At 50.9% G+C, this 21,076-nt stretch overlaps 8 protein-coding genes across 8 annotated transcripts; 4 read left to right on the top strand and 4 right to left on the bottom strand.

Moving 5' to 3' along the window:
* Positions 1 to 212: 212 nt before the first annotated feature.
* On the bottom strand, positions 213 to 1,501 carry CPAR01_05338 (chitin deacetylase; the record flags this gene model as incomplete). Its single annotated transcript, XM_060489617.1, has 2 exons — positions 213 to 899; positions 959 to 1,501. 2 exons carry the CDS (start codon positions 1,499 to 1,501, stop codon positions 213 to 215), a joined length of 1,230 nt encoding a protein of 409 aa, XP_060351083.1.
* A 1,633-nt stretch (positions 1,502 to 3,134) lies between these two features.
* Positions 3,135 to 4,030, top strand: CPAR01_05337 (uncharacterized protein; the record flags this gene model as incomplete). Its single annotated transcript, XM_060489616.1, has 3 exons — positions 3,135 to 3,339; positions 3,437 to 3,505; positions 3,540 to 4,030. 3 exons carry the CDS (start codon positions 3,135 to 3,137, stop codon positions 4,028 to 4,030), a joined length of 765 nt encoding a protein of 254 aa, XP_060351082.1.
* A 3,830-nt stretch (positions 4,031 to 7,860) lies between these two features.
* CPAR01_05336 (uncharacterized protein) lies at positions 7,861 to 8,808 on the top strand (the record flags this gene model as incomplete). The annotated part of the gene is made up of 1 exon (XM_060489615.1): positions 7,861 to 8,808. One exon carries the CDS (start codon positions 7,861 to 7,863, stop codon positions 8,806 to 8,808), a length of 948 nt encoding a protein of 315 aa, XP_060351081.1.
* A 1,197-nt stretch (positions 8,809 to 10,005) lies between these two features.
* Positions 10,006 to 10,356, bottom strand: CPAR01_05335 (uncharacterized protein; the record flags this gene model as incomplete). The annotated part of the gene is made up of 1 exon (XM_060489614.1): positions 10,006 to 10,356. One exon carries the CDS (start codon positions 10,354 to 10,356, stop codon positions 10,006 to 10,008), a length of 351 nt encoding a protein of 116 aa, XP_060351080.1.
* A 2,090-nt stretch (positions 10,357 to 12,446) lies between these two features.
* Positions 12,447 to 12,572, top strand: CPAR01_05334 (uncharacterized protein; the record flags this gene model as incomplete). Its single annotated transcript, XM_060489613.1, has 1 exon — positions 12,447 to 12,572. One exon carries the CDS (start codon positions 12,447 to 12,449, stop codon positions 12,570 to 12,572), a length of 126 nt encoding a protein of 41 aa, XP_060351079.1.
* Positions 12,573 to 13,952: 1,380 nt separating this feature from the next.
* CPAR01_05333 (uncharacterized protein) lies at positions 13,953 to 15,665 on the top strand (the record flags this gene model as incomplete). The annotated part of the gene is made up of 6 exons (XM_060489612.1): positions 13,953 to 13,974; positions 14,181 to 14,521; positions 14,584 to 14,950; positions 15,011 to 15,155; positions 15,211 to 15,281; positions 15,334 to 15,665. The coding sequence occupies 6 exons, from the start codon at positions 13,953 to 13,955 to the stop codon at positions 15,663 to 15,665; spliced, it is 1,278 nt and encodes a 425-aa protein (XP_060351078.1).
* A 196-nt stretch (positions 15,666 to 15,861) lies between these two features.
* Positions 15,862 to 17,022, bottom strand: CPAR01_05332 (aryl-alcohol dehydrogenase AAD14; the record flags this gene model as incomplete). The annotated part of the gene is made up of 1 exon (XM_060489611.1): positions 15,862 to 17,022. The coding sequence occupies one exon, from the start codon at positions 17,020 to 17,022 to the stop codon at positions 15,862 to 15,864; it is 1,161 nt and encodes a 386-aa protein (XP_060351077.1).
* Positions 17,023 to 18,513: 1,491 nt separating this feature from the next.
* Positions 18,514 to 19,597, bottom strand: CPAR01_05331 (uncharacterized protein; the record flags this gene model as incomplete). The annotated part of the gene is made up of 3 exons (XM_060489610.1): positions 18,514 to 18,977; positions 19,035 to 19,501; positions 19,569 to 19,597. The coding sequence occupies 3 exons, from the start codon at positions 19,595 to 19,597 to the stop codon at positions 18,514 to 18,516; spliced, it is 960 nt and encodes a 319-aa protein (XP_060351076.1).
* Between the last annotated feature and the right edge of the window lie 1,479 nt (positions 19,598 to 21,076).

The following is a 21,076-nucleotide window of genomic DNA, read 5'->3' as shown; positions in this document are numbered from 1 at the left end:
TCTCGCGATCGCATCTATACAGCAATATGTAGTACACTATAACTCGACTCCATCAATGGCGTGGTATCATGTACTCGTCTTAACTCCATCCCATTCTCAAACGACCGATCGTCCTAGCGATGTCCAGATTAGGGATTATCCAAAGTATTACACGAAGCTTATAGTCCTCTTCCCATGGCGAGTCTGTATGGTCAGGGTGCTTTATGCGACTATCAAACCATCAAGGCCCAAGCAATCGCACCGGCGATGGCACCACCGGCAGAGAAGACAGCACGGCCAGCGGCGTTGACCTCAACGACAGTATTGGTGCTGGTAGGTCTCACAGCAGCGGTCGTGCCGGTAGGAGTCACCGGAATGCCAATGTGGGCACCACCGTCAACGGTTCTAGACGCAGTAGAAGGCTTGACGCCGGTGCCAGTGGCAGTAGGCGTAGCAGTCTCAATCTCTGGTTCCTCAGTCTCGGAAGCGCTCTTGACGGTGATGGAGTGCTTGGCGGTCTCCGACTCAGACTTTGTCGTGAGCGTCTTGGTCTCCGGAGGGGACGTCGTGCTAGAGATAGGAGTCGACGTCGTGGTGGGAATGATTATCTCCTTGCTGGTCGTAGTGGGCTTGGGCTCTTCCTTGACTCCGCTCCACGGCTCGCCAGTCTTAGGGTCGCGGTACCAGTTCGAGGCCGGGTCGCCGAGGCAGTCACCAATAGTCGTGAACTCGAAGCCCTTCTCCCTCGCCGTGTCAATCATGAACTGGACGAAGCCGTTGACGGTGAATGTGTGGATATCGTGGGCCAAGCTGATGAAGGAGGAACTAGCGGGGCTGGCGCCATTGATGGCACCTGAGAAGGTAGCCTTCGAGTTGACACCATTGTCTACCCAGTCCTTGGTGTCAAGGTTGTAATCGGTCTACGCATGAACGTCAGTTGGAGGAACATTAGAGCTACATTACTGCAAGTGCAACATACAACGTGGTACGCGAAGTCGTTGAGTGTAGATATACACTGGCCATCGCAATGAGTATAAGGAGGGCGGAAGTAGGTGGGAATGAGGCCGAGGGTCTTGGCAAAGACTTCCTCGTTCTGGAGAACCTCTTGGATTTGTTGGTCCTTAGAAATTGTGTTGAAGTCCTTGTGACTCCATGAGTGACTACCGAGCTGGTGGCCAGCGCTCAACATCCGCTTCAGGACGGAGGTGTAAGTTCCACTGGCGATGCCGTTGTTCCCGTTCGTGCCAACGAGGAAGAATGTTGCCTTAATGTTGCCGTTCTTCTCCAACGTGTCAAGAACCTGGCTTGTGTATTCTCCGGGACCATCGTCGAAGCTGAGGGCGAGTTTGCCATTGACTGTGCAACGAGTGATATCAACGCCGTATGGGACATTTCCGAAGCGCGGGCGGGGCAGGTCTCGGGTGTTGAGAGCAGGCGTTGACTCGAGGGGGATAGCCGCTGCTAGGTCGCCACAGGCCAAAAATGCTGCGAGGAGAGAAAGAGAGTGTACTCTAACAAGCATCTTTGCGGTTTGATGGTGTGGTTAAAGCGAATGACAGTGAGACGATCGACCAGATGAGCTATTACGAGCTCGACTTCGAAATGTGTGGGATGGCTGCATTTATATCTGAACCCACGTTTCCGTGTACTAAAAGAAGAATCCTTAGGGCTTCTCATATACGAGAAGCATCGGGGATTAAAGGAAATGAGAGTGCTGGCCTAACCCGTCAAGCGTCGCGTGGAGAAGGCTGGGCAAGAGGTGATCCCAAGCGGGCGTCCCGTCCGTGTGCCGCGCCCCCAACGGCCGCGGCCGGGTTCTCGGGCGAGATGGAGGAGGCAGGACATTCTGAACGCTAAGCTCGCACCTATCCAGACAAGAAGAAGCAAGGGGAATGGCGTGGATGACTGTAAGAGCGCGATCTTTTTTGCGACTGGCAAGGTTGGGTGCCTGTTCGTGAGGTAGAGGGAGACTACGGGCTGCGGCTTGATGTCGCAAGAGAGACGGCGTGTACCAAAAGCGGCCAAAGGGTCGATGCGCTGCGCCATGACCACATCTACACGGGTAAGGTAGGGGCCGTTTTGCGGGGATGCTGTTGGCAAACAAACATGAAGTGAAAGAACAGCGGTTGTCGGTGTGATCATCACAAAGGACTCAGACGAAGAAGAAATTAGAGCCAAGAAGATCGTGTTCGAACTCTTAGTCAGGGCTTTTGGACTCTGAGGCTTGACCTCGGTCTTCAAACACATTTGCGAGGTGACCCCCTGACTCGAAATGGGCATGAACTGGTCAAAAGGCGACAATACGAGCATTGGCAAATCCCAACTGGCTGGATGTCAAGATTACAGTCCCCCGCGGTCTACGCCCGAGGCACTTGGCAGCAGATCCTCGGGTTCCTTTTTTAACCCACAAACTTGTACCTTTTGGGATAGCCGTAGGCAGACATTTTGGGGGCTTGGAGAAAGGAGGGACTTTGGAGGCGGTCAGCAATAACTGACTTCTCCCGGTCTTCTCCCAAGAGATGGGAGGCGGCGGCTGAGGCGCAGGCCCGACCCAATGCGCCTTAATTCGTTAAATATGGTGTGCTTTGGATACGCAGTGCTCAATTGGGGTTTGAGGGGGAACCTGGCTAAGTCGTCCGGCAATTTTCTTCTCGAGAGGTGTGACGGGGTGCGAATCTTGGCGCATTGGGGTCCTACGGAAGGGGATTGATGCAAGGGACGCAATCTGCGTGATTGGCCAACAACATCAGCCATCATCGCTGTCGCCTATTATCGCATCAGGGTCTTGTTCACAGCCGCCATTGGGGCGTGGTATTACGTTGCGCTGCGTTGCGTTGATGCGCCAGAATACGCGCAGAGTAGCTCTCTGTTCCCCGAGAACACCGCATTGCGATGTGCTGTGCGTGGTACCAATGGTGCAATGTGAGCAACTCCCGAGCACCAAGGGGGGCAAGGGAGACTGAGCGACTTTCTAATTGACATCGCACTTGGATCAGGAAAAGCTTAGAGGAGCTTAGGGTGGCGACGGCGTGGCTGGTCTCAGTCTCGTTTGTTGCCCTTGGTTGCTCCGTTCCTACTAGCTCCGGCTGGAGTCGAGACGAGCCATGGATTAGCGGCTTCTTCCATTGCTTCTTTTTTTGCGCATTGTTTTTGTCATGCTCGATCAAAGGCCCCTCGGCCTCTTCTGTGACCGTCTCTGCATATGGTCTATTTCCCATTTCTGCAGTGCCTCATCCTCCTGCTGTGCCGTGAGCCGTGAGGGTCTCCGGAGTTGGCCCCCGCAGTCCGCCCTGGCCGCCGGCCCACCCCCGGTCTCTTCGATTTCGTTGCTCTCTACAGCGTGGGGAGCACAGTTGGGTAGTAAGTGACCTTCAAGCTTCAATTGACAACATATACCTCCAAGTGGTTTGTCCCACGGCAGATTGAGGTGGAGCCAGTTACAGCATCTTATGAATAGGTCAACCTGTACTCCGTACTCGTATTGATATCCTACTGACACAGCTTGTGACCTGTGGACTGGGGTTCGGTAAGGGAACGCGGAAAAGCGCACTCACAGCTAGGTCGTTTCCGACACCGAACCAGTCCCGAAGCTTGTGTACCTCCCAGGCAAGGGCAAGACACTAGGCTCTCAGCCCGTACAAAGCAGCGTAGCATTGCCATGGATATGATTGGTTTCATCAGCCTTACCACTGAGGAAAGGGAACTGCATCGGCAATTGTCGCCTCTTCCCATCCTCTATTCTCACTGCTCAGCGTGTGCAGTTGGCATGGGCCATACCCAACTTCTTCCAGCCACCAGCGATCAACGCACGTGTGCTCCCAAGAGCAAGTCGGGGCAGGACCGACAACACATGCACTTTGCACTGTTGCTCCGGCAAAAACCTGCCGTAGGAAAACAGCGCAAATTGACAATGCGCCGGCCGCACTCCCCCGCGTTTACTGCTTCACGCTTCTCCGAACCCGCCTTCTCATCTAGACAAGTGACTCTGGCCTGTTGCCAACTTGCCAAGAGGGGAACGGCCCATCACCACTTGGCAACGACAGGGGATTAAGCTGACTGCAGGAACAAAGCTTGCTGTGCCTTGCAGCTGAGACCAGACCTCTCTTCCCGGCCAAACTGTGAGGCCATTTCTGAGGAACATGGAACATTTCCAGCGCTACTGCCATTGCTTATTCTGATCCGTTAGGGTGGAAAGCCCCGTGCGCACCCTCGCCGTGCTGCCATCTATTGGCATCAGTTCATTGAGAACGGCCTTGTTGTTCAGACCTTCAGCCCAGTCCAGCCCTGTACCTCCAAATCTTCGATGCACTGAACGCTCACAGAATGTGTGGTTTTCTGGCATACTCTCTGGCCATTACAAGGCAGGCAATCTACTATCTGTTTCAGATCGCTACCGCATTCGTTAGGGTCATCTTACCTCACACGCTCGTTTATCACCCCACTCATCTCTCACTTCTCGAACGTAGCTGCACCTCACCGCTGATCACAACCCCCCTTTTCTTCTCAAGTGAAAGTCTTGCAAATTTAGAGGAACCGATGAGACTAGTTACTATCGTTAAAAGTCTTATTGCACCATGCATCGACTCTCACACACCACCGTGCCGCGGTGAGACAAAGCAGGGCAAGGTTCTGGCTCTCAAGGTGATCCATCTCATACCCTCATCCGCTTCCAAATTACGTCGCGAGGGACTCACGGCATATAATGCGCTAGACTCTCATAAGCCATGGAAAATGAGCCGGCGTCTGTTCTTGATGTCCCTAATGAATCTGAAAGTGAATCAGATCTGGAAATTACGCTTTATGTATTATTATCCCTGCCGCGTCAGCGGCGCAGTATTACCATCTACCAATGTCTCTGTCAAGGGTGGGTATGAGTTGTCGCATCCTGTACCCCAATAGGACCTGTAATAAGGAACGTCCTCTATAATCTCCGAACTTTCTTGCACTGGACTGTCCAGCAGCGAGGTAATCCTGCCTCAAGGTCAGACGGATGCCTGCTGTGACCCGAATCCTTTTCTGCCTATTTACGGCGCACTCATGCTGACGGGTCGCATTAGCCAGGCATCCGCGAAAAGGCACATCAGTCGATGGATTAACACTTCGCGCACTGACCGAAAAAGCCGTTCGGACTCATAAAGAATCGCTCCTTTTGGGATGAACGACGTGGCTTGAAATCGCCACATTTACTTTCTTTCCCTGTAAATTAATTGGCTTACATGACTTGGTCTCAGATTGTTGTGGAAAGTTGTTAAGTTGATGTCCTTGAACAAGCTATATTATTGGACTTACTCATCAATTCCAAAAGCCGATCAAGTGTCAGCGTTACCACTCTCTCATTAATGAATCCAGGAGGAGAAAAGGAACTCACCTTTGTATCAAGAGCGATGAAGGCAACTCTGAAGTCATTTCTATAAACACTCGGTTTCCTCGAAGTGTCATACGCGTGAGCAGGCTAATCTCTACTAGAAGCTAAGCGTCGATTAGCTGGTATTTGACCAGGCTCCGTGTTTGTGAATAGATAACACCTGATTCCATTTACAATTTGTCTTTAACTATGTTTGGATAACTGTAGCATTGGAAAGATGACAAAGACTCAAAGCCTCTAAAGATAGCAGCGAGAGCCCAAGATAGCATCTTCATCTTCAAACGGGTTACTGTAAAACATCGACTTACAAAATCAATGCCTCGATGCTTTGATGAGATTCGAGTAGGGAACTCCTTTGAAGATCAAAAAGTAGGCTAAAATGAGGTCGGAGCTTGGGGCGACATCTGAAGCCTTGGGCCCCAACTTTCGCCCGCCGGTTTCCGCCATCTGTTGCATGTATCGCAGCATCTCAGGGGCCTCCTGTCAAGCCGTAACCGCGAATACATATGCAGCTTTGTTTTACTCAAATATGAGTGAAAGCTGAACGTGTGACGCTACCAATGTCTGTGTTACTTCACGGAGAATGAGCACGACGATTTTCAGTTGGCCACTAGCGTTGGAGTCATCTAAGCCAATGAATACAAAAGTGACCGTCAGAAGAGTAGTGAGAGCACTGAGTCAGTCTTTTCAAACGATTCAGACCGTAAGAAAGCTTTGGAAATAGTTCACTACCATCGTGGCGCGACAGGGTAACGTGGAAGTTGGTGCGGGGCAGTAATGTCCATATTTGACTTGATTGAGATTCGACTTTACGGCAGTTTGACATGAAACATGATGACAGCTTCTTCAGCGTGAGTTACAAGGAAAGTAACTTCACATGTAGTCATCTGCAATCCGTCATAAGAAAGGAGCTGAAGCTACTGTTTTTTAATACGAAAAGGTAAAAGCTCTAGTCTGTAAAGTATTAGCAGACAGACTGAGAAGCCGCTTTTAAACCCCCGCATCCTTAATCTGACGTTAAATGCACGAATCGAATAGGGCATAAGATATAGCAATTATAAGTCATATTGTCGTGAAGCCTCTCAAGTTTCGCAAGTCAGTAAAGCAGACTGCAGTCGCAGTCGCAGACCTTCGAAATCACACACAGGCTGGGATCGAATATTGGTTCTTGAAGGACTCGGCCAAGACTTTAGTTCGAGGCAGCAAGTGACTAGAAGGCTTGCCCCTTGACTAACTACTGCGATAATTGGCTCACTTGAACGAATTTCACTTATCTAACATGCAGTCAGCACAAACAACTTCAAGGTACTGGCAACCGAGAGATTCCACTCAGAGAGGGGGCGAAAGGAATTTCGAGAGCTACCCTGCCTCTTGGCTCTCGCTTTCCATGGGCCAGTTTCGTTAACCAGGTTGAATGATTGTCAGCTTAGTTGTCAGCTTAGTAGAGGTCTGCGAAGACAACCATCAGCGGTTACAACGCTGCTTCTCAAAAAGGCAGGTGACGTCCGAACTTTCATTTCTACGTGATCCTTCCGAAGCCTTGAATCAAAGTTGCACTCATGCCTTCTATGATAAGTAGAATCGTGCCATGTGAATCTCATGCTTGTCAAGATGTATTATTATCATGTAAGTGAACCGCACCCAATCGAATTTGCATATCCAATCTTTGTCAGACTTGCCCTACCATGGAACCCGAATAGGATTCGATAGCATATCCGCAAGTAAGCCCCGGTAACATAATTTCTGGTCTCGGGTGGCAGTTTAGTGAAAGATGCTCATTAGGGAAGGGCCATCTTCATGATGAACGCAAGACTGGTGATGAATGTAGGTTCTATGTTGTGTAGTTGATTCATTGAGACACAGTCCTAAATCAACATGCGAAACTCGCCTTTCCGTGAAATGAGAGCCGAGTAACGAGAACGTAATCTCACCGCATAAAGCAGGCCATTGGATGTCAATCCTAGTTTGACTGTACCACCTTCCCCGCTTCATGGACCCTGAAGAAAGAATTGGTGCACACCGTGAGCGGATAATCCCGAAGGATCATCATCCTCAGCTGGGACAGCATTTAGGGTCTCATTATTGATCCAAAGTCCCATATTTGACAGCCTAATCAGATGTTAGATTACTTTGAACGAGCTTGGCATAAGATGCGCCAGAACCAGTCGTTTCATTCATGGATCTTCGAAAGACGTAGCCTCATTCAGAGCTCAATCTAGGCTCGATTGTAGCATTGGCATTGCTTGAAAGCGGCACAGTAGACTTGGAATATCGCAAAGGGCTACCGATTACGTCTTGGCTGTAGCCTTCGAATATTCCCTGTTCGGAAGCTAGCATTTTCGTGCACCTTACGAGAAACATGCCATCGCTTGCCTAGAACTCTAAGCTCGCTGCTACGGTTCATGAGAACTCTATAAAAGAGCAGATACCTGCCATGTCTTGACTAGCACCAGTCCATCAACAGCTTCGACTTGTCGGAATCAGAGTCTGCACCTGCGAAATCAATTTATTCCAACATGGTTCACTTCACAAAGTCTGCGGCTGCAGCCGTCCTCACCTTCTGCTCTGCCATCCAAGCTAGCCCAGCAGCTCCTCTAGACACTAGGCAAACCGAGCAAGCAGAAATCAATCACCCAATCGGCTTCGACGCCGCTGCTGCTCGCCGTGTTCCAGCCGATGCTCCAGTTCCCAAGATTGCTATTGTTGACGCCGCGGAAATCACCGGCAATATTACCGAGGCATCTCCTTTCACACCTTCTGGTGCCGCCCTCGAGGAGGTCACCAAGCGCTTCATCGTCGGCGTAGATAACCGTCACCTCTGGACTGACCCCAATTACCCTTTCCACTCCGTCGGAAAGCTTCAGTGGTCTAACGGAGTATTCTGTTCCGCTGCCTTAATCGGCCCTCGTCACATCCTCTCTGCCAAGCACTGCAACCCCGATCCTCCTATCCCGGGATCTTTCTACCCCGGCTTCGACAATGGAGCCCGCTTTGGCTCTGCCCAAATCACCAACGGTCTCTTCACCTATGGTCAAGAACCCTTTTCCCCTTGTGAAACCAAGGGTGACTGGGTAGTCTATGCTCTCGACCAGCGCCTCGGTGATCAACTCGGTTATTTCGGAGCGAAGGTGCCTGATCGCAACATGTTTGACAAGCCTCAGTTCTTCCACATGGGCTACCCTGGTGACAAGGACGGTGGTAACCGTCCCTACCGACAGACCGACATCACGGTTCACTCCAAGAGAACCTTTGACTGCGACTCAACTGGCCCCTTTTACACTGACACAGATACCATGGGAGGCCAGTCCGGTGGCCCTCACTGGGAACTCGATGGCAATGGAAACCGATGGATCTGGGGTGCCCTCTCCATCAGTGTCACGAGTTCTGCCGAGACTTACGCTGGCTGGGCTTCTGGCAGTTCTATGATAGACGGCATTCTCAAGATGCGAACTGACTTTCCTTAGAGACGCAGAGATTAGTGACTGGAGCCATGTGTGATTGGTTGTCACTTCCGATGTCTTTTGCATCTCCGATGACGGTTGGAGAATCTTCCACGCGCGTCTACCTAATAGCCAGTACTATATCAAAAGTTCAACAAGAATACAATTCCACAAAATTGAATCAAGTCAATTCACTAGGGTGTGCCTTATGCAATCATAAGGCCAAACATCACTTATCTTCCAGCGAGATAATCGACTTAGGTGCTGCCCAAACTCAAATATCTACTCGTTTCTGATGGCTTGGTCATCGAATAAACATGACGCTATGTCTACGGGAACGAAATTATATCGCGGCATATCAAATCGCTCATGGTCCAGAATGATCGAAAGTGTGAAGTAAATTGACGATCAGAAAGACAATTTGACGGACAAATGTCCGGTTCAGCCCTTCTATCCATTGTGTTTCACTGCCAGGTTTCTATACTACACCGAACTTCGTTTACGAGTCAACGTCATACATTAGGCTAGTAGATGTAAGTTTTCTAAGTCAAGTCTTGAGTTAATTTGGGGTTGACTGGCACGTAGCACTTTCCTCGAAGACACCAGCTGGGAAATTGAGCACAGTACTCCGATTATGTGAACAACAGATCCCCAACGATGTGTAGATAAGCGTTAAGTGATATGTGCCTGCCAAGAAAGCGGATAAAATATCCGATGGCTGCAGGCTGCGCATAAAAGCCTCCTTACGTTTGGCTTTGAGATTGGGGGCTCCCCAAGAAATCAATAAGAAAGCGGACCTGATCGACCATAGATCCATGCGTATTCAACAGGTTGCCTCGTGTCATTACTGACCTGACCGCATGTTGCCGAAGTTGAGTCTGGGAAGGCGTCTCTGATGATTCAAAAGATGAAGGCTGCCTCAACTCTGCACGAGGCGACAGATACATGAAGCTTTCAAGCAGAATCCCAATAGCTTGTTCATTGTAACCACACAGGACAATTAGAATTTGGCTACATCATCTTATGAGACACCTCATAAAACTTTTCCGGATGAACGAATGTTTCCGCCGTCCCGGCCCGTTGATAGGCTTGTCTTCAACCGCCCTGATCCTTCAAATCTTCTCGTTGTAAACCCGTATCTCTTCTTTGAACTGAAGATGCTTGGCATTTCTAAGAATAACTTCTCGTTCTCGCAACTATCACGACCCTCCCTTAATGCAACTACTCGGAGTCATCGATCTCCTTCCGCTCCTTCTGCGGTGGCGGATGCTTTGGATCCGATCCAGCATCTGTTCCCCATCCACCAAAGCCACCTGCTGTCGCCACGCCTCCAAAGCCGGAAGCGGGTCCCGCCGTGAGTGTCCCTGCAGCCCGGTTCCCTGCGACGCCAGGACGGTCTTTGGCCCAGTCGTTGATCTCATCCTTAGTCTTGCCGGTGTACCTCTTGAGATCCTCGTCTGAAATCTGGGTGTCGCGGCCGCTCTTCTTGTCTTGGTAGCGTTGATAGAGAGACTTTTTGGGCTCGTCAGAGCCGGCGCCCTCGGCTGGTGTTGATTTTCCAAACAACCCCATGTCGGGTAAAGTTGTGATAATGGTAGGACGATCTGGCGTTCTAGGATGATTGAGTTTGCTGATAGTATTTGATGTATTCAGATGAGAATCGAAGTCTCGTTCCGAGTCTAAGTATTAAGGTAGCTGGCTTGTTCTGTTGGAGGCGGATGACACTGGCCACTCTTCGATCGCGGGGATTGTCTGAGGTAGTTATTCGAAAATTGGTATGTTTTAAGGGTATTTCTGCTAGTGTTGGCTGGCATGGCGCAGCGGACGCGAGAGGCACAGCCATGTAATGTTAGTCACGCCTCGGACGGATCGAGCGATGATCCCCTGCTCGCCATTGGGGTCGCAGTTGATAATCAGCCCAATCAACCCACTAGTCAACTCTTATTCAGGCAGGCCACCAATGGGAGCTGTCTTCTATCAAGCCACCACGACCAACAACATTCTCAGAGGGCTCAGCTGACGTCAAGTTGTCGCCCGGTTCGTAAGTTGCGGGTGGAACGGCAAGCCCTCGTCAATGGAGGCCATTAGACCATGTGACAAGTTTTGCAGGTAACGCCAGCCTAGCCTAACGTGGGTTTTACGAAACCTTCATTTATACTCCTGGTTCGTTGAGGAGCAGAAGCGGAAAATGGTTCATGACTGCTGTTGGTTTGCTCTAATCAATTGGAATTGCCTAGTATATGCCCACAATCCTAAATCAAGCTATGCGTATCGTGCAAGAACATCTCAGGGCTGCGGCATGCTTTCGCCCCGTGCCGGTCTGCCGTCCACGCGCAGCAGCGAGGCTGGCCGCTGCGGACTACACGTCAACTATTGACACCGAGTTCTCTGCATCACGCTCCACAGTCTCAAATACGGCCCATTGGTTGTCGTTGATTTGCTCAGCCTTTGCGGGAAGGTACTAGCTTTTGCTTCAGGGGCAAATCTTAAAAGTCGGGGAGTATTGACCTCGAAAGCGTGGAACCCTGGTTTAACGTTGCGGCCTGCATGCAACAGTTTCTAATTCTATAGATCTTTTGTCTCGTATTATTGTAGTAAGCCGGGTGCGTCTCTGCTGAAGTAACCAGGCCACTACAAGACGACTGCTATGGCGAGTCTAGTTCATCTGGTCATGTCATTATGGTGAGATCTTAAGATAGTTAGGGCCACGGTCTTAGTAAAGCCTTGTTCATCTGTATTACCTTCAAGAGTTGGTCTGTAACAGGCCTTCGGAAGAAGTCATTATCGACAATCGAGCCTAGCCGTACATTGACCACCATGCATCCGCCTATCTGTAGTCCTAGACCTCTAAACTGCCAAGCTCATTCTTCCCTTCTACGTGCCCTTCTCTTCATACTCGACTCGGAAGCACACAATCGCTGGGGTGCTCGTTATTCGTGACTTACTTGTAGCGATTTGCGTCCTGTTTCATCGAGTCGAACGTCGTATCTATGACAAGCACATGTGCGCCAAGTCCGATTACGAAGTGTAATAAATCAACAGTGCATCCCCACTGAATATTAGATTCTGCTTCATCACGACGATCACTGTTTTGCTGCGTCGATGGGGCTCCAAAAGGGTGCCGACGGGAGGAGCTGAATGCAAGCTTTGATTTGCCAGCCGAGATTCAAGCTTCAACGCCCTCGATTCATACTCCGACGACGAAAAGGCGGGGCTGTAAAGAATGAAGGGCTGCAGCCGACGGGTTTAAGGATAAGCCATGGCCAAGCTGTGCCAAGTATGCACGATCATCGGCGCTTGAGGCTGATGAGCCAGCTCTGCAGAAGTCTATTCGTTCTAGTCTCTGGGTTAATAACCATTCCGAGATGTACAGCAGCCCCAAAGAACATTGAAGTCGAGTGGTCACGGATGCCGTGCTATTTCTTCAGCTGTAGCAGCTGATATGAGACATGAACAAGGAAACCGACATCTAGAGGGTCGGGAAGAATCTGCAGGACGCAACTCAAGCACGGTCGTTGCTTAGCGGCTTCTGTACTATTGAGAGTGAGTAACAGCTGATTCATCTGATGAGAGCGCAGCTGTGCATGAGTGGCTGCCAGATAGTGCGGGAAAAACGGCTTTCCTGTCTTATTCACTCTTCTCGACAAGGTGATAAGTTGCAGATGCTTGCGATATACATCGCGTCTGTCACGGTCGCGCTTTGTCGGCAAAGTGGAATGGAACTGGGAATGTTTCGTCGCCATCGTCCCAAATCCAGCTCTTTCCAACGAACCAGTCCGACAAAATAGTCTGGCCTGGCCTTCACATACTGACAGATAAGGAAGATGGAATGAGGAAGTCCCATGGACGGACGTTGCTCCTGGGACGATCCCATCACCGGCACAACCACTTCCCGATTCGTCGCAGTTGGAGGGGCGCGGGGAAATTGAGTGGATGGACATAGGAGCGGGCAGGAAAGTAAGAGGTTTCACGGGTAAAAGAGAAAGGCCTGCTTCTTCGTCCCAAGCAGCATTACGCATGGCGAGTCGTTTCGTTGAAAATGACTTGCATGCGACTTTGGGGCAAAGGAGGGAGGCCACATCCGCCATGCCGCCGCCGCATGTAAGTGGGGATCTTACGAGACAGCTGAATCGTAAAGCGCTGAGTCGTGTTGACAGCTGAGAATGCGCCCGTAGCGAGCTGAGGAGGTAGTTCGTCATACTGGCCTGTCTTATAGATGATCTCAATGGCCCCGCGCTAACCTGCACAGTAGATCTTACAATGATCGAGTAAGGGGAAATACAAGTGCATACCTCCAAGACGCCAAGACCCCCCGCAACGGGAAGGACCGTTAAGCTACAGGTAACGGGGGAAAGGCAAACAAGCGAAACAACTGCCAGTTCCCCATGTCTAGTGCTGTTTCCACGAAACCTCACCATTGCCGCGAGATGACAAACTGTTGGCCGCAGAGATGGGAGAAAAGAATCGATACAGCGGAACTGTGGCATTCCGAATAAGGATAAGGGACGATTCCCTTAAAAAAGTGGGAAAGACAAAAGCCGCCAGTGGGTGGGTGAGGAAAGCGAAGCGCGCCTCACAGATCCTGTCATTATCTTGGTCTAAAGTTGAGTCAAAGCCGGGGTGCCCTGATCGGACGCAGCATACATCTGATTGAAAGTCAAGCTTTTGCAAAGACATGGCCGGATCGGCCATGTTGGCCGTGCGCCACTGGGATTCTTCTTCAGTCGCGACATGGCTGTGACAGTGGTGATAACTCAAATAGCCCGTTCGCTGAGCCAGTAGGCGGCCCGAGGTGGGCGAGAGATGAGAAAGAGAAGACTTGCGTCTCCACATCGCCGTGCCCGCGAGTACGCCGGCAGGAGGGAGAAAAGTCAAGACGAAGAAGAGGTCCAAGAGCCGCCCTCGTCTTGGCACAAGGAAATCCTCGTATGGTACGCCGAGGAAAGGTGCCGTCCTATGAGAGCGAGGCTTTTAGGTTGTCTTCCATTCATATTTCCAAGCCCCCGGGCGCACGGAGCCTCAATATCTCCAAGTAAGAGATGTTGGCCCGGGCTTCGCCTCTTTATTCAGTGGCAGCGACAGCAAGCGGACTGTGGATCTTAATCGGACGCGCGTGTGTCCGCTCGATGCTGCGATGCGAAGCTTTCGAATCCAGGGCTTGATCAGTCATGGTCATCCTGGCAGAAGCTTGTCAGTTCTCCTCGTGGCCCACTGGTCCCCACGTGGAGCTCATATACTAATACATAATGAAACGGCGCCACTTGCCTGTTTCTTGAAGGATAAGAGGGTTGGTGTGTTCTCCGTGTACGACGCTTCATATTCAGTCGATCTTATAAGATCCAACGTTCCGCGCTGTCAGATATATCGGACATGTGCTAACTGTCCATGCCATGAAGGTGTCGCTGCCGCTCTCGCAACCGACATCCACATCGGAACATCGAATATGGCCGTAGTGCCACCACAAGGATGTGAGCACTGTTCAAGAAGCCAGATCAAAGAGCTGGGCTCTGTGGCCAGAGCTGCCAATCAGACGTACTTGACAAGATCCGAGTTGGATACGACGCTGTTGGTCCTCAATATCCGCGCCGACGATACCGCCCAAGCTGAGAATATTCAAACGGTCTTATGGACACTAGTCGTTCTCTCGGCAGTGTTTCTTGGATTGAGGATATACTGCAAGATATCCTACACGTATACAAAGATCCGAATCGAGGACGTTATCCTGGTTGCCTCCTGGGTAAGAACTCTCATAACTTGAAGAGTCTCGTCACTATTCCAGTGTTGACAGTTGCTGCATAGCTGGTCCTAGCATCAGATGCCGCCCTCAATGAGTTCATCATCAAATCCCGATTCGGCCGACCCGACTTCCCTATCACCGTCGACAACATTACAGTATTAGCTATCGTCGGCCTTTCTTCCATTACGTGCTCTTTTGTCGGTCAAGTCTGGAGCAAGACTGCGTTCGCTATATCGCTATTACGAATGTGCGATGGGTGGAAAAAGGCCTTTGTATGGTTTTCCATCATTTCCATGAACGTTCTCTTTGCATTTTCCTCCTTGTCGTTTTGGGTTGGGTGTGTCCCGTTGGAGAAGAGATGGAAGCCATTCGCGGACGGAACCTGCTACGATCTCAAGTGGGTTGTTTCATTCGGAATCTTCGTTAGTGGTAAGATAATGTCCAGCATGTTCTACCCTAGTCTTCCTGAGCTATGCTAAGTCTTACCAGTATACTCTGGCCTCCTCGACATTGCCTTATCAATCATCCCATGGCTCATTCTTATGCGGCCCAGGCCGGCCGAGGAGTCATCTGGTCTTACTTTGAGCAGGAAGGAGAAGATCGGTGTATCTGTGGCTTTGAGTATGGGAATGTTGTAAGTTTCTCACTCCGATGAAGACCTATCATTGATTTCTAACGCACTTGAATAGGGCCGGAATAGCGGCGTTTGTCAAAGCATCATATATGCGCTCAGTAAATGATACCACTGGTGATTTCTCTCGTAAGTAAAGACCCTTATTATAGAATCGTTATTCGTCTAATGCAGGTTACAGATGGGGGAGCAGAGTTGGCCGTTTGGGCCGGGGCTGAGACAGCCATTACGATCATGGCATCGACTATTCCCGTATTGCGTGTTCTGCTGCGTGACACAGCAATCAAGACTAAGTATCTTCCCGAAGCTATCAAAATGAGGGTTCGGAGCACTGTTAGGAGATCGGAGAGAGCATCAGAAAGACCTATGGCGCAACCTGAGGAAGACAAAATTCCTATTGTCTCGTCAGGCGCCTCAATGTCTACTGCTGGTGCCTCTTCCACATCATCAGGCTCAACTGTGGACTCACAGAAGACATTGATATCCAAAACACCGGATATCCGGAAGAAATGAGACCCTAAGCGGTCAGACGGAAGCGCGATAGCTTAGCCGGTTGCTGAGATTTATGATTTGACGAGACAACATACACGAACGGGCCATTCAGATGATATCAAGATAGTGCTAATGAACAAGGACCACTCAGTTCTTGATGAACCGTAAGATTATTGATCTTAATGTTTCAACTGCACAAACTCTCAAGGTGCTATTTCTACTCGTGCCCAATCGGCTTACCCTGAGACTGCCACGCCATCGGAGCAGAAGCAGCTACCAATGGCGCCGTTGCACCGCCCTCTCTAGGATCCTCAAGGATGAAGTTCATTGGGAACCCGATATCAAACTCCTTGAAGCTCTCAATCTTCTTGATCTGCTCCCCAGTGAGATGAATGCTCAAGGCCTTGATATTATCTTGCAAGTGTTCCACCTTGCGACCACCAACAATCGGGAAAACGTAGCGCGCCTTTTGCATAACGTACGCCAAGGCAATCTGTTGAATGCTCTCAATGCCATGCTCCTTGGCAACTTCCTCAAGAACCTCGCTAGCCTTGCGTTGATCCTCGGATTGATCCCCTCCAAACATGGCACGCAGGCCCTCGCCAGCCTTCTTGCGCTCCTCGAGCTGCTTCTTAGACTGCAGCTTACCGCCGCCGAGGACGTCCCAGGGGCAGAGGGCCATGCCAAAGTGGCGAGCCATGGGGATGATGTCCCGCTCCATGTCGCGGATGAGAACGTTCCAGCGACCCTGGTAGACGGAGAACTGGGTCTTCCCATGCGCCTTGGCGTAGGTGTTCGCAGCGGAAACGACCCAAGCGGGTGTATCAGAAACGCCGAGATACAGGACCTTACCCTGCTCGACCAGAATGTGGAGCGAGTCCATCAGCTCCTCGACAGAGGTCGTCCAATCCCACCAGTGGATGTAGAGCAGGTCAATGTAGTCCGTCTGCAGCTTTCTGAGGGAATCCCGGACCGAGAGGTGCAGCGATTTCTTGTGGTTGCCAGAATAATTGACACATTTTCCGGGTCCGAGCGCCTGTTTGCGGTACTGCGTCGTGAACTTGGTTGCAATGAACATGGTGTCCCGGTTCTTCCTGTCGGTCATCCATTCTCCCAGAATCTCCTCGGACTCCTCGTTCTGGTAGTTGTTGGCGGTGTCGATGAAGTTGCCGCCGGCATCGACAAATGCGTCGAGAAGCTTGAAAGAGTCCTCCTTTTCCATGGAACCCATGAACGACGACCACGCAGAGCCGATGGACATTGCACCCAGGCAGAGGGGGGAAACCCTGACACCTGCGGTGGTGGACAGAACGCGGTATCGACCGAGCTCAGTTTTGGGCTCGGGAGCCGGCGCGAAGAGGGTTTGAAGGCCGGACATCGTGAGATGAGTTCAAACTGTGGGGTATGGCAAGAGGTACTTGATGGTGAGGTTTTGGTTGAGCTAATAATGGTACGATGGACTAGTGCCTTTTCTTGTTTTGAATGGAATTGTGCAATGGGACAAACTGAACTGCGTTGAAAATGCTCGCCTTTATATCAACCTTTGCCATGTGAAGCCACCCGTGGAGCAGCTCCAAGCGGTGAGTAGAAACTCTGCAACCCGGGTATAGGAACAAAGTCCGAGAACGCATGCAGGGTTTCATTGCCAAGCGGCAAGAATCAACTGTCCACCATCGGGGCCGCTTGTGCCCCGTGCTTTCACCATGACGTTGGAACACTTTCTGGACTTCGACGATGAAATCCTGGAAATGGGCAGATGCGGGTCGATATTCGTCCGCAGGTACTGCGGATCTTGGGATGCAACGCGGCACTTCGCGGGGCCCAGTTGCAGACTACCTAGCGTGGATCGCCATCCCCCCAGACCCGGGGCCCACTTCGGACCCGGAAGCGAGCATGTGGAAAGGTCTTAGTAATTAATCGATCTCGAGCTAGGCGCTGTGAGACATTACAAGCCTGCCATCAGGGTGGCAATATGGCGACGACTTAATGCGTACATGTAAAGCGCGGATAAGCATAGTGTCAAAGTCCCAATTTTCTTGAAAACTTACTCGATCCCATGAGCCTCAATACTCAATTAGATGCACGAAGATTCTTAGATATTCTCCGTCGGCAACTGAGATGGAAGATCAAGTAAATTCCATGATGATCCACGACACTGGGCAACATGGGTAGCCCCAGCGGGTTCTCGGAGTCCGTCAACGTTGATGGGGAGAGAGTTGCCCATACCAATCATCGGACTTAACGGCCGTAAAATTTGGCAGTCCGTTGCGATGGGTCTTCTCAACAGAGCTGGGGCTGCGAGCTGCCAACATGCCTTTTTCCGAGCTTCAAATTCTAGACATAGGTAACTCAGTACTAATGGCTTAGACCGAGATCAGTCAGGTTCTTGTGAAGCCATTTGAGATCACATATCATGGTCGATACGTTCTGATGACAAAGGCTGTACAATAGACTATCGAGATGGCTTCACTTACTAGTCGTTTTACAACAGTCGAGCATGAGGTGGTAACTTATGACCTCTTCCATTGATATCAAGCTAGTTTAGCTTCATGCGAGTTGCTTATGCCCCTGGTTTGTAGGTTTCAGTCCCCAGCAGACTAGCCCGCTGACGTTTGCGAAGAAGCCGTCGGACTTAAGCCGTCCGTTCATCGGGCCAACGACGTCTCTAGGAGATCCACAAACTCTTCTACAGTTTTGGGTGAAATACAACATGGCCACGTGGAGTAATTTTCAGAACATCGATTAATTTCAATGAGGGCCACGCCGGGTCCCGATGTAGCTCTTTGCCTACCGCCAATTCATTATCCGATGAGATCGTATGAAGTTTGCTCTACCACGACACTAGCATGACCAATAAGCACAGCTCTGCTCAAGCATAAAATCCCGCGGGGTTCTGAACCATTAAACCCATCCACGCCTTCTCGTCCTCAACCCACTTTCTCAAGTTTTGGATGATCCGGGCGTCGTCAATCTCTCTAAACTCTTCCACCGCCTCCAAGCCTCGATTCACACGATCTTTACCCTCCCCAGTATGAGGCCAGTCGCTGCCCCAAACCAAGCGATGCGGAACCGCCTCAACCAAGGCCTTGACAATTGGCTCCATATCATCGCAACCGGATTCCGTCCTATCAGATAGTCGATAGAATCCCGAAAGCTTGACAATGACCTTTGAGGCTCTTGCGAGTTTAACAAGAGCTTCGAATCCGGGCTGCTTCGTGGGATCGTCTACGCTGCTAGTTGCTGCGTTGAGCTGCAATTTGGATAGAGCTCGCATCCCGCCGACGTGATCTGCAATAACTTGAACTGGAAGGGCGACTATTGTGTCATACAAGTCTGTTTCGTTCTTTAGTCTTCGCTCTACCTCGAATTCCAGCTAAAAGTGAGTCTCACCTTCCCACATAGCAGGAGCGCAAAATAGCTGAATCTTCCAGCCTGGGAGGTATTGAATCCTCGAAGCGGTCTGCAAAATAGTGTCTTTAAGTGCGTTGAGATCTGTCGACTTGCCATCTGCTTGCTTGTTGATTCTCAACCCGCGAATGCCCGCATCATGCAGTTCCATGAGATTTGCGTCAGAAATCTTCTCAATGTCCACCACGGCGATACCCCGGACGATGCGACTGCCACCGTCGTGCACGCTTTTCATCGAACGCAAAAGCACTGTATTATCGCTTCCGTACGGCGATGGTTGAACAAGGACGATGTTGAGAGGTGTTGCCCGGGTTAGACTGGAACTGAAATCCAAGAGCTGTTGTGCCGTCGCCCGAGCGGGCGTGTAAGATCTGCCGGGCGCAAAGGGCCCTATTGATGCGTCGAACACATGGACGTGAGTATCCCAACTATCCGGCGAAAGGTTCGACCTTCAAAACCGGAAGTATCAGCCACGCGCGTAGAGTCACGTTGCGAAGTTATTTTTGAATCACTTACCGAGCAGTAGTGAACTTGGAAGACTCCATTTTTCACTCGTTGCGTCAGTCAGCATGGACTTTCGATCCTGGGGCCTCTACTTTTCCGGGTTGCGCGAGCTTTTTTCTCGGAATCCTTCTTGAAAGATCGCAAGCCATGGGATTCCCCGCACCGGCACAGGGTCGGACCAGCAAATGCGTTGTTGGTACCGCGCGGTGAAATCCCGTGGTTGCCTTTCGGCATTACTCCGCAGTCCGCCCCACTTACGTTCGGGCTACTCCGGCTAAGCCCCGGGTTTCTACTCGGGATGAACGAGCCAGTCGGCTGCTGTCACTTTTCGAATGATATTGCCTTCCAATTCCTCAAAGAGAAAGGTCGCTCGGTAAGCTTCGAAAGCTCAGAGTCGGCGAGACGAAATCCCTCTCGAAGAGGGATAATAACCCAGTGAAGGCCTCTTGAAACCTGGCTTACCGCGCGCCTTGAACCAGTATCAATTCCAAAATGCAAAATGGGGATTTGAATGAGCAGGATGTTGAAGTGATTGGATGTTATGGCCACGCGACAGACTGCTTGATGCCCTGCGAGCTGAGTGGGACTCTAGAACCGAAAATGCCATGTTTTTGGTGTTTTCTGGTCGTTAGAGAAGCTCCCTCTCACAGCCTTTCGTTCGTCCGTCATCTTCGCCTCCAATGATTTGTCCGAAATATGTGGGCACAGAGCGCGTCTGTTGGCAGCTTTTCAAGCTGAAGAGTCTCACAGGTGGCTGAACTCATCGATGGAAGTATTTCCGAATTGTTCCACTGCCAAACGGGTGCGGGGGACTTTTTGGTCAAAGACGGTAGACGTCAAGTAGCTCTGAAACCCGCTTCAATCCAACGGCCTCGCTAGACACGGTAACAGTTTAGTCCAGTTCACCTCAGGGTGTGGGAGACCGTTAGTTTTCATGCGTCGCCAACTACCTAGGTAAGAATGTTAGCGGCTATGCGGCAGCAGCAGATTCAACCACACACATATCAACCAAAGGCTAGAATCTTGTTGCGTGGTCCCTCACTAGAACTGACATCTTCCTCCCTCATCCTCTGCCCTGTTCGTCCCCCAAACCAGGGATATCCCCTGGCCCTACCCTGCAAAATCCAGCTGAGTCAGCGTTCTGGACTCCTGAAAAAGTCTAAGAGATCGCCGCATAGTTGCATCCCGCAGGACCTGATGTCATATCGATCGCAGTGCGGGGCTCGCCGCTGTGGCCCCCCGTTGTACAGTCAGCCCCCAATTGGCACCGGGTATTTGCTGCGTGGGAAGAGTAGCCACAGAGCTCTCCCAGCTCTTCCCCCGCGAACGACGTGCTGCCCGCCTATGAAACCCTGTTTCTCATCCACCAACGCGCCGTGCGGCCACGACGGCTGACGTCACACTCGGTGCATCAAAGCAGGAAAATTCCAAGATTCGGCCAGCAAAGTGAATGAAGCACTGGGAAAACTCTGGGACATGGACGTCAACGTCTGTCGTCTGCGCAGGGACCGCGTGACTGA

This window comes from Colletotrichum paranaense (genome assembly GCF_030867605.1).
Source record: "Colletotrichum paranaense strain IMI 384185 chromosome Unknown Scaffold_4.1, whole genome shotgun sequence".
Taxonomy (NCBI): domain Eukaryota; kingdom Fungi; phylum Ascomycota; class Sordariomycetes; order Glomerellales; family Glomerellaceae; genus Colletotrichum; species Colletotrichum paranaense.
The sequence above is the reverse complement of the archived record's forward strand: the minus strand, read 5'-3'. Positions and strand labels throughout refer to the sequence as shown.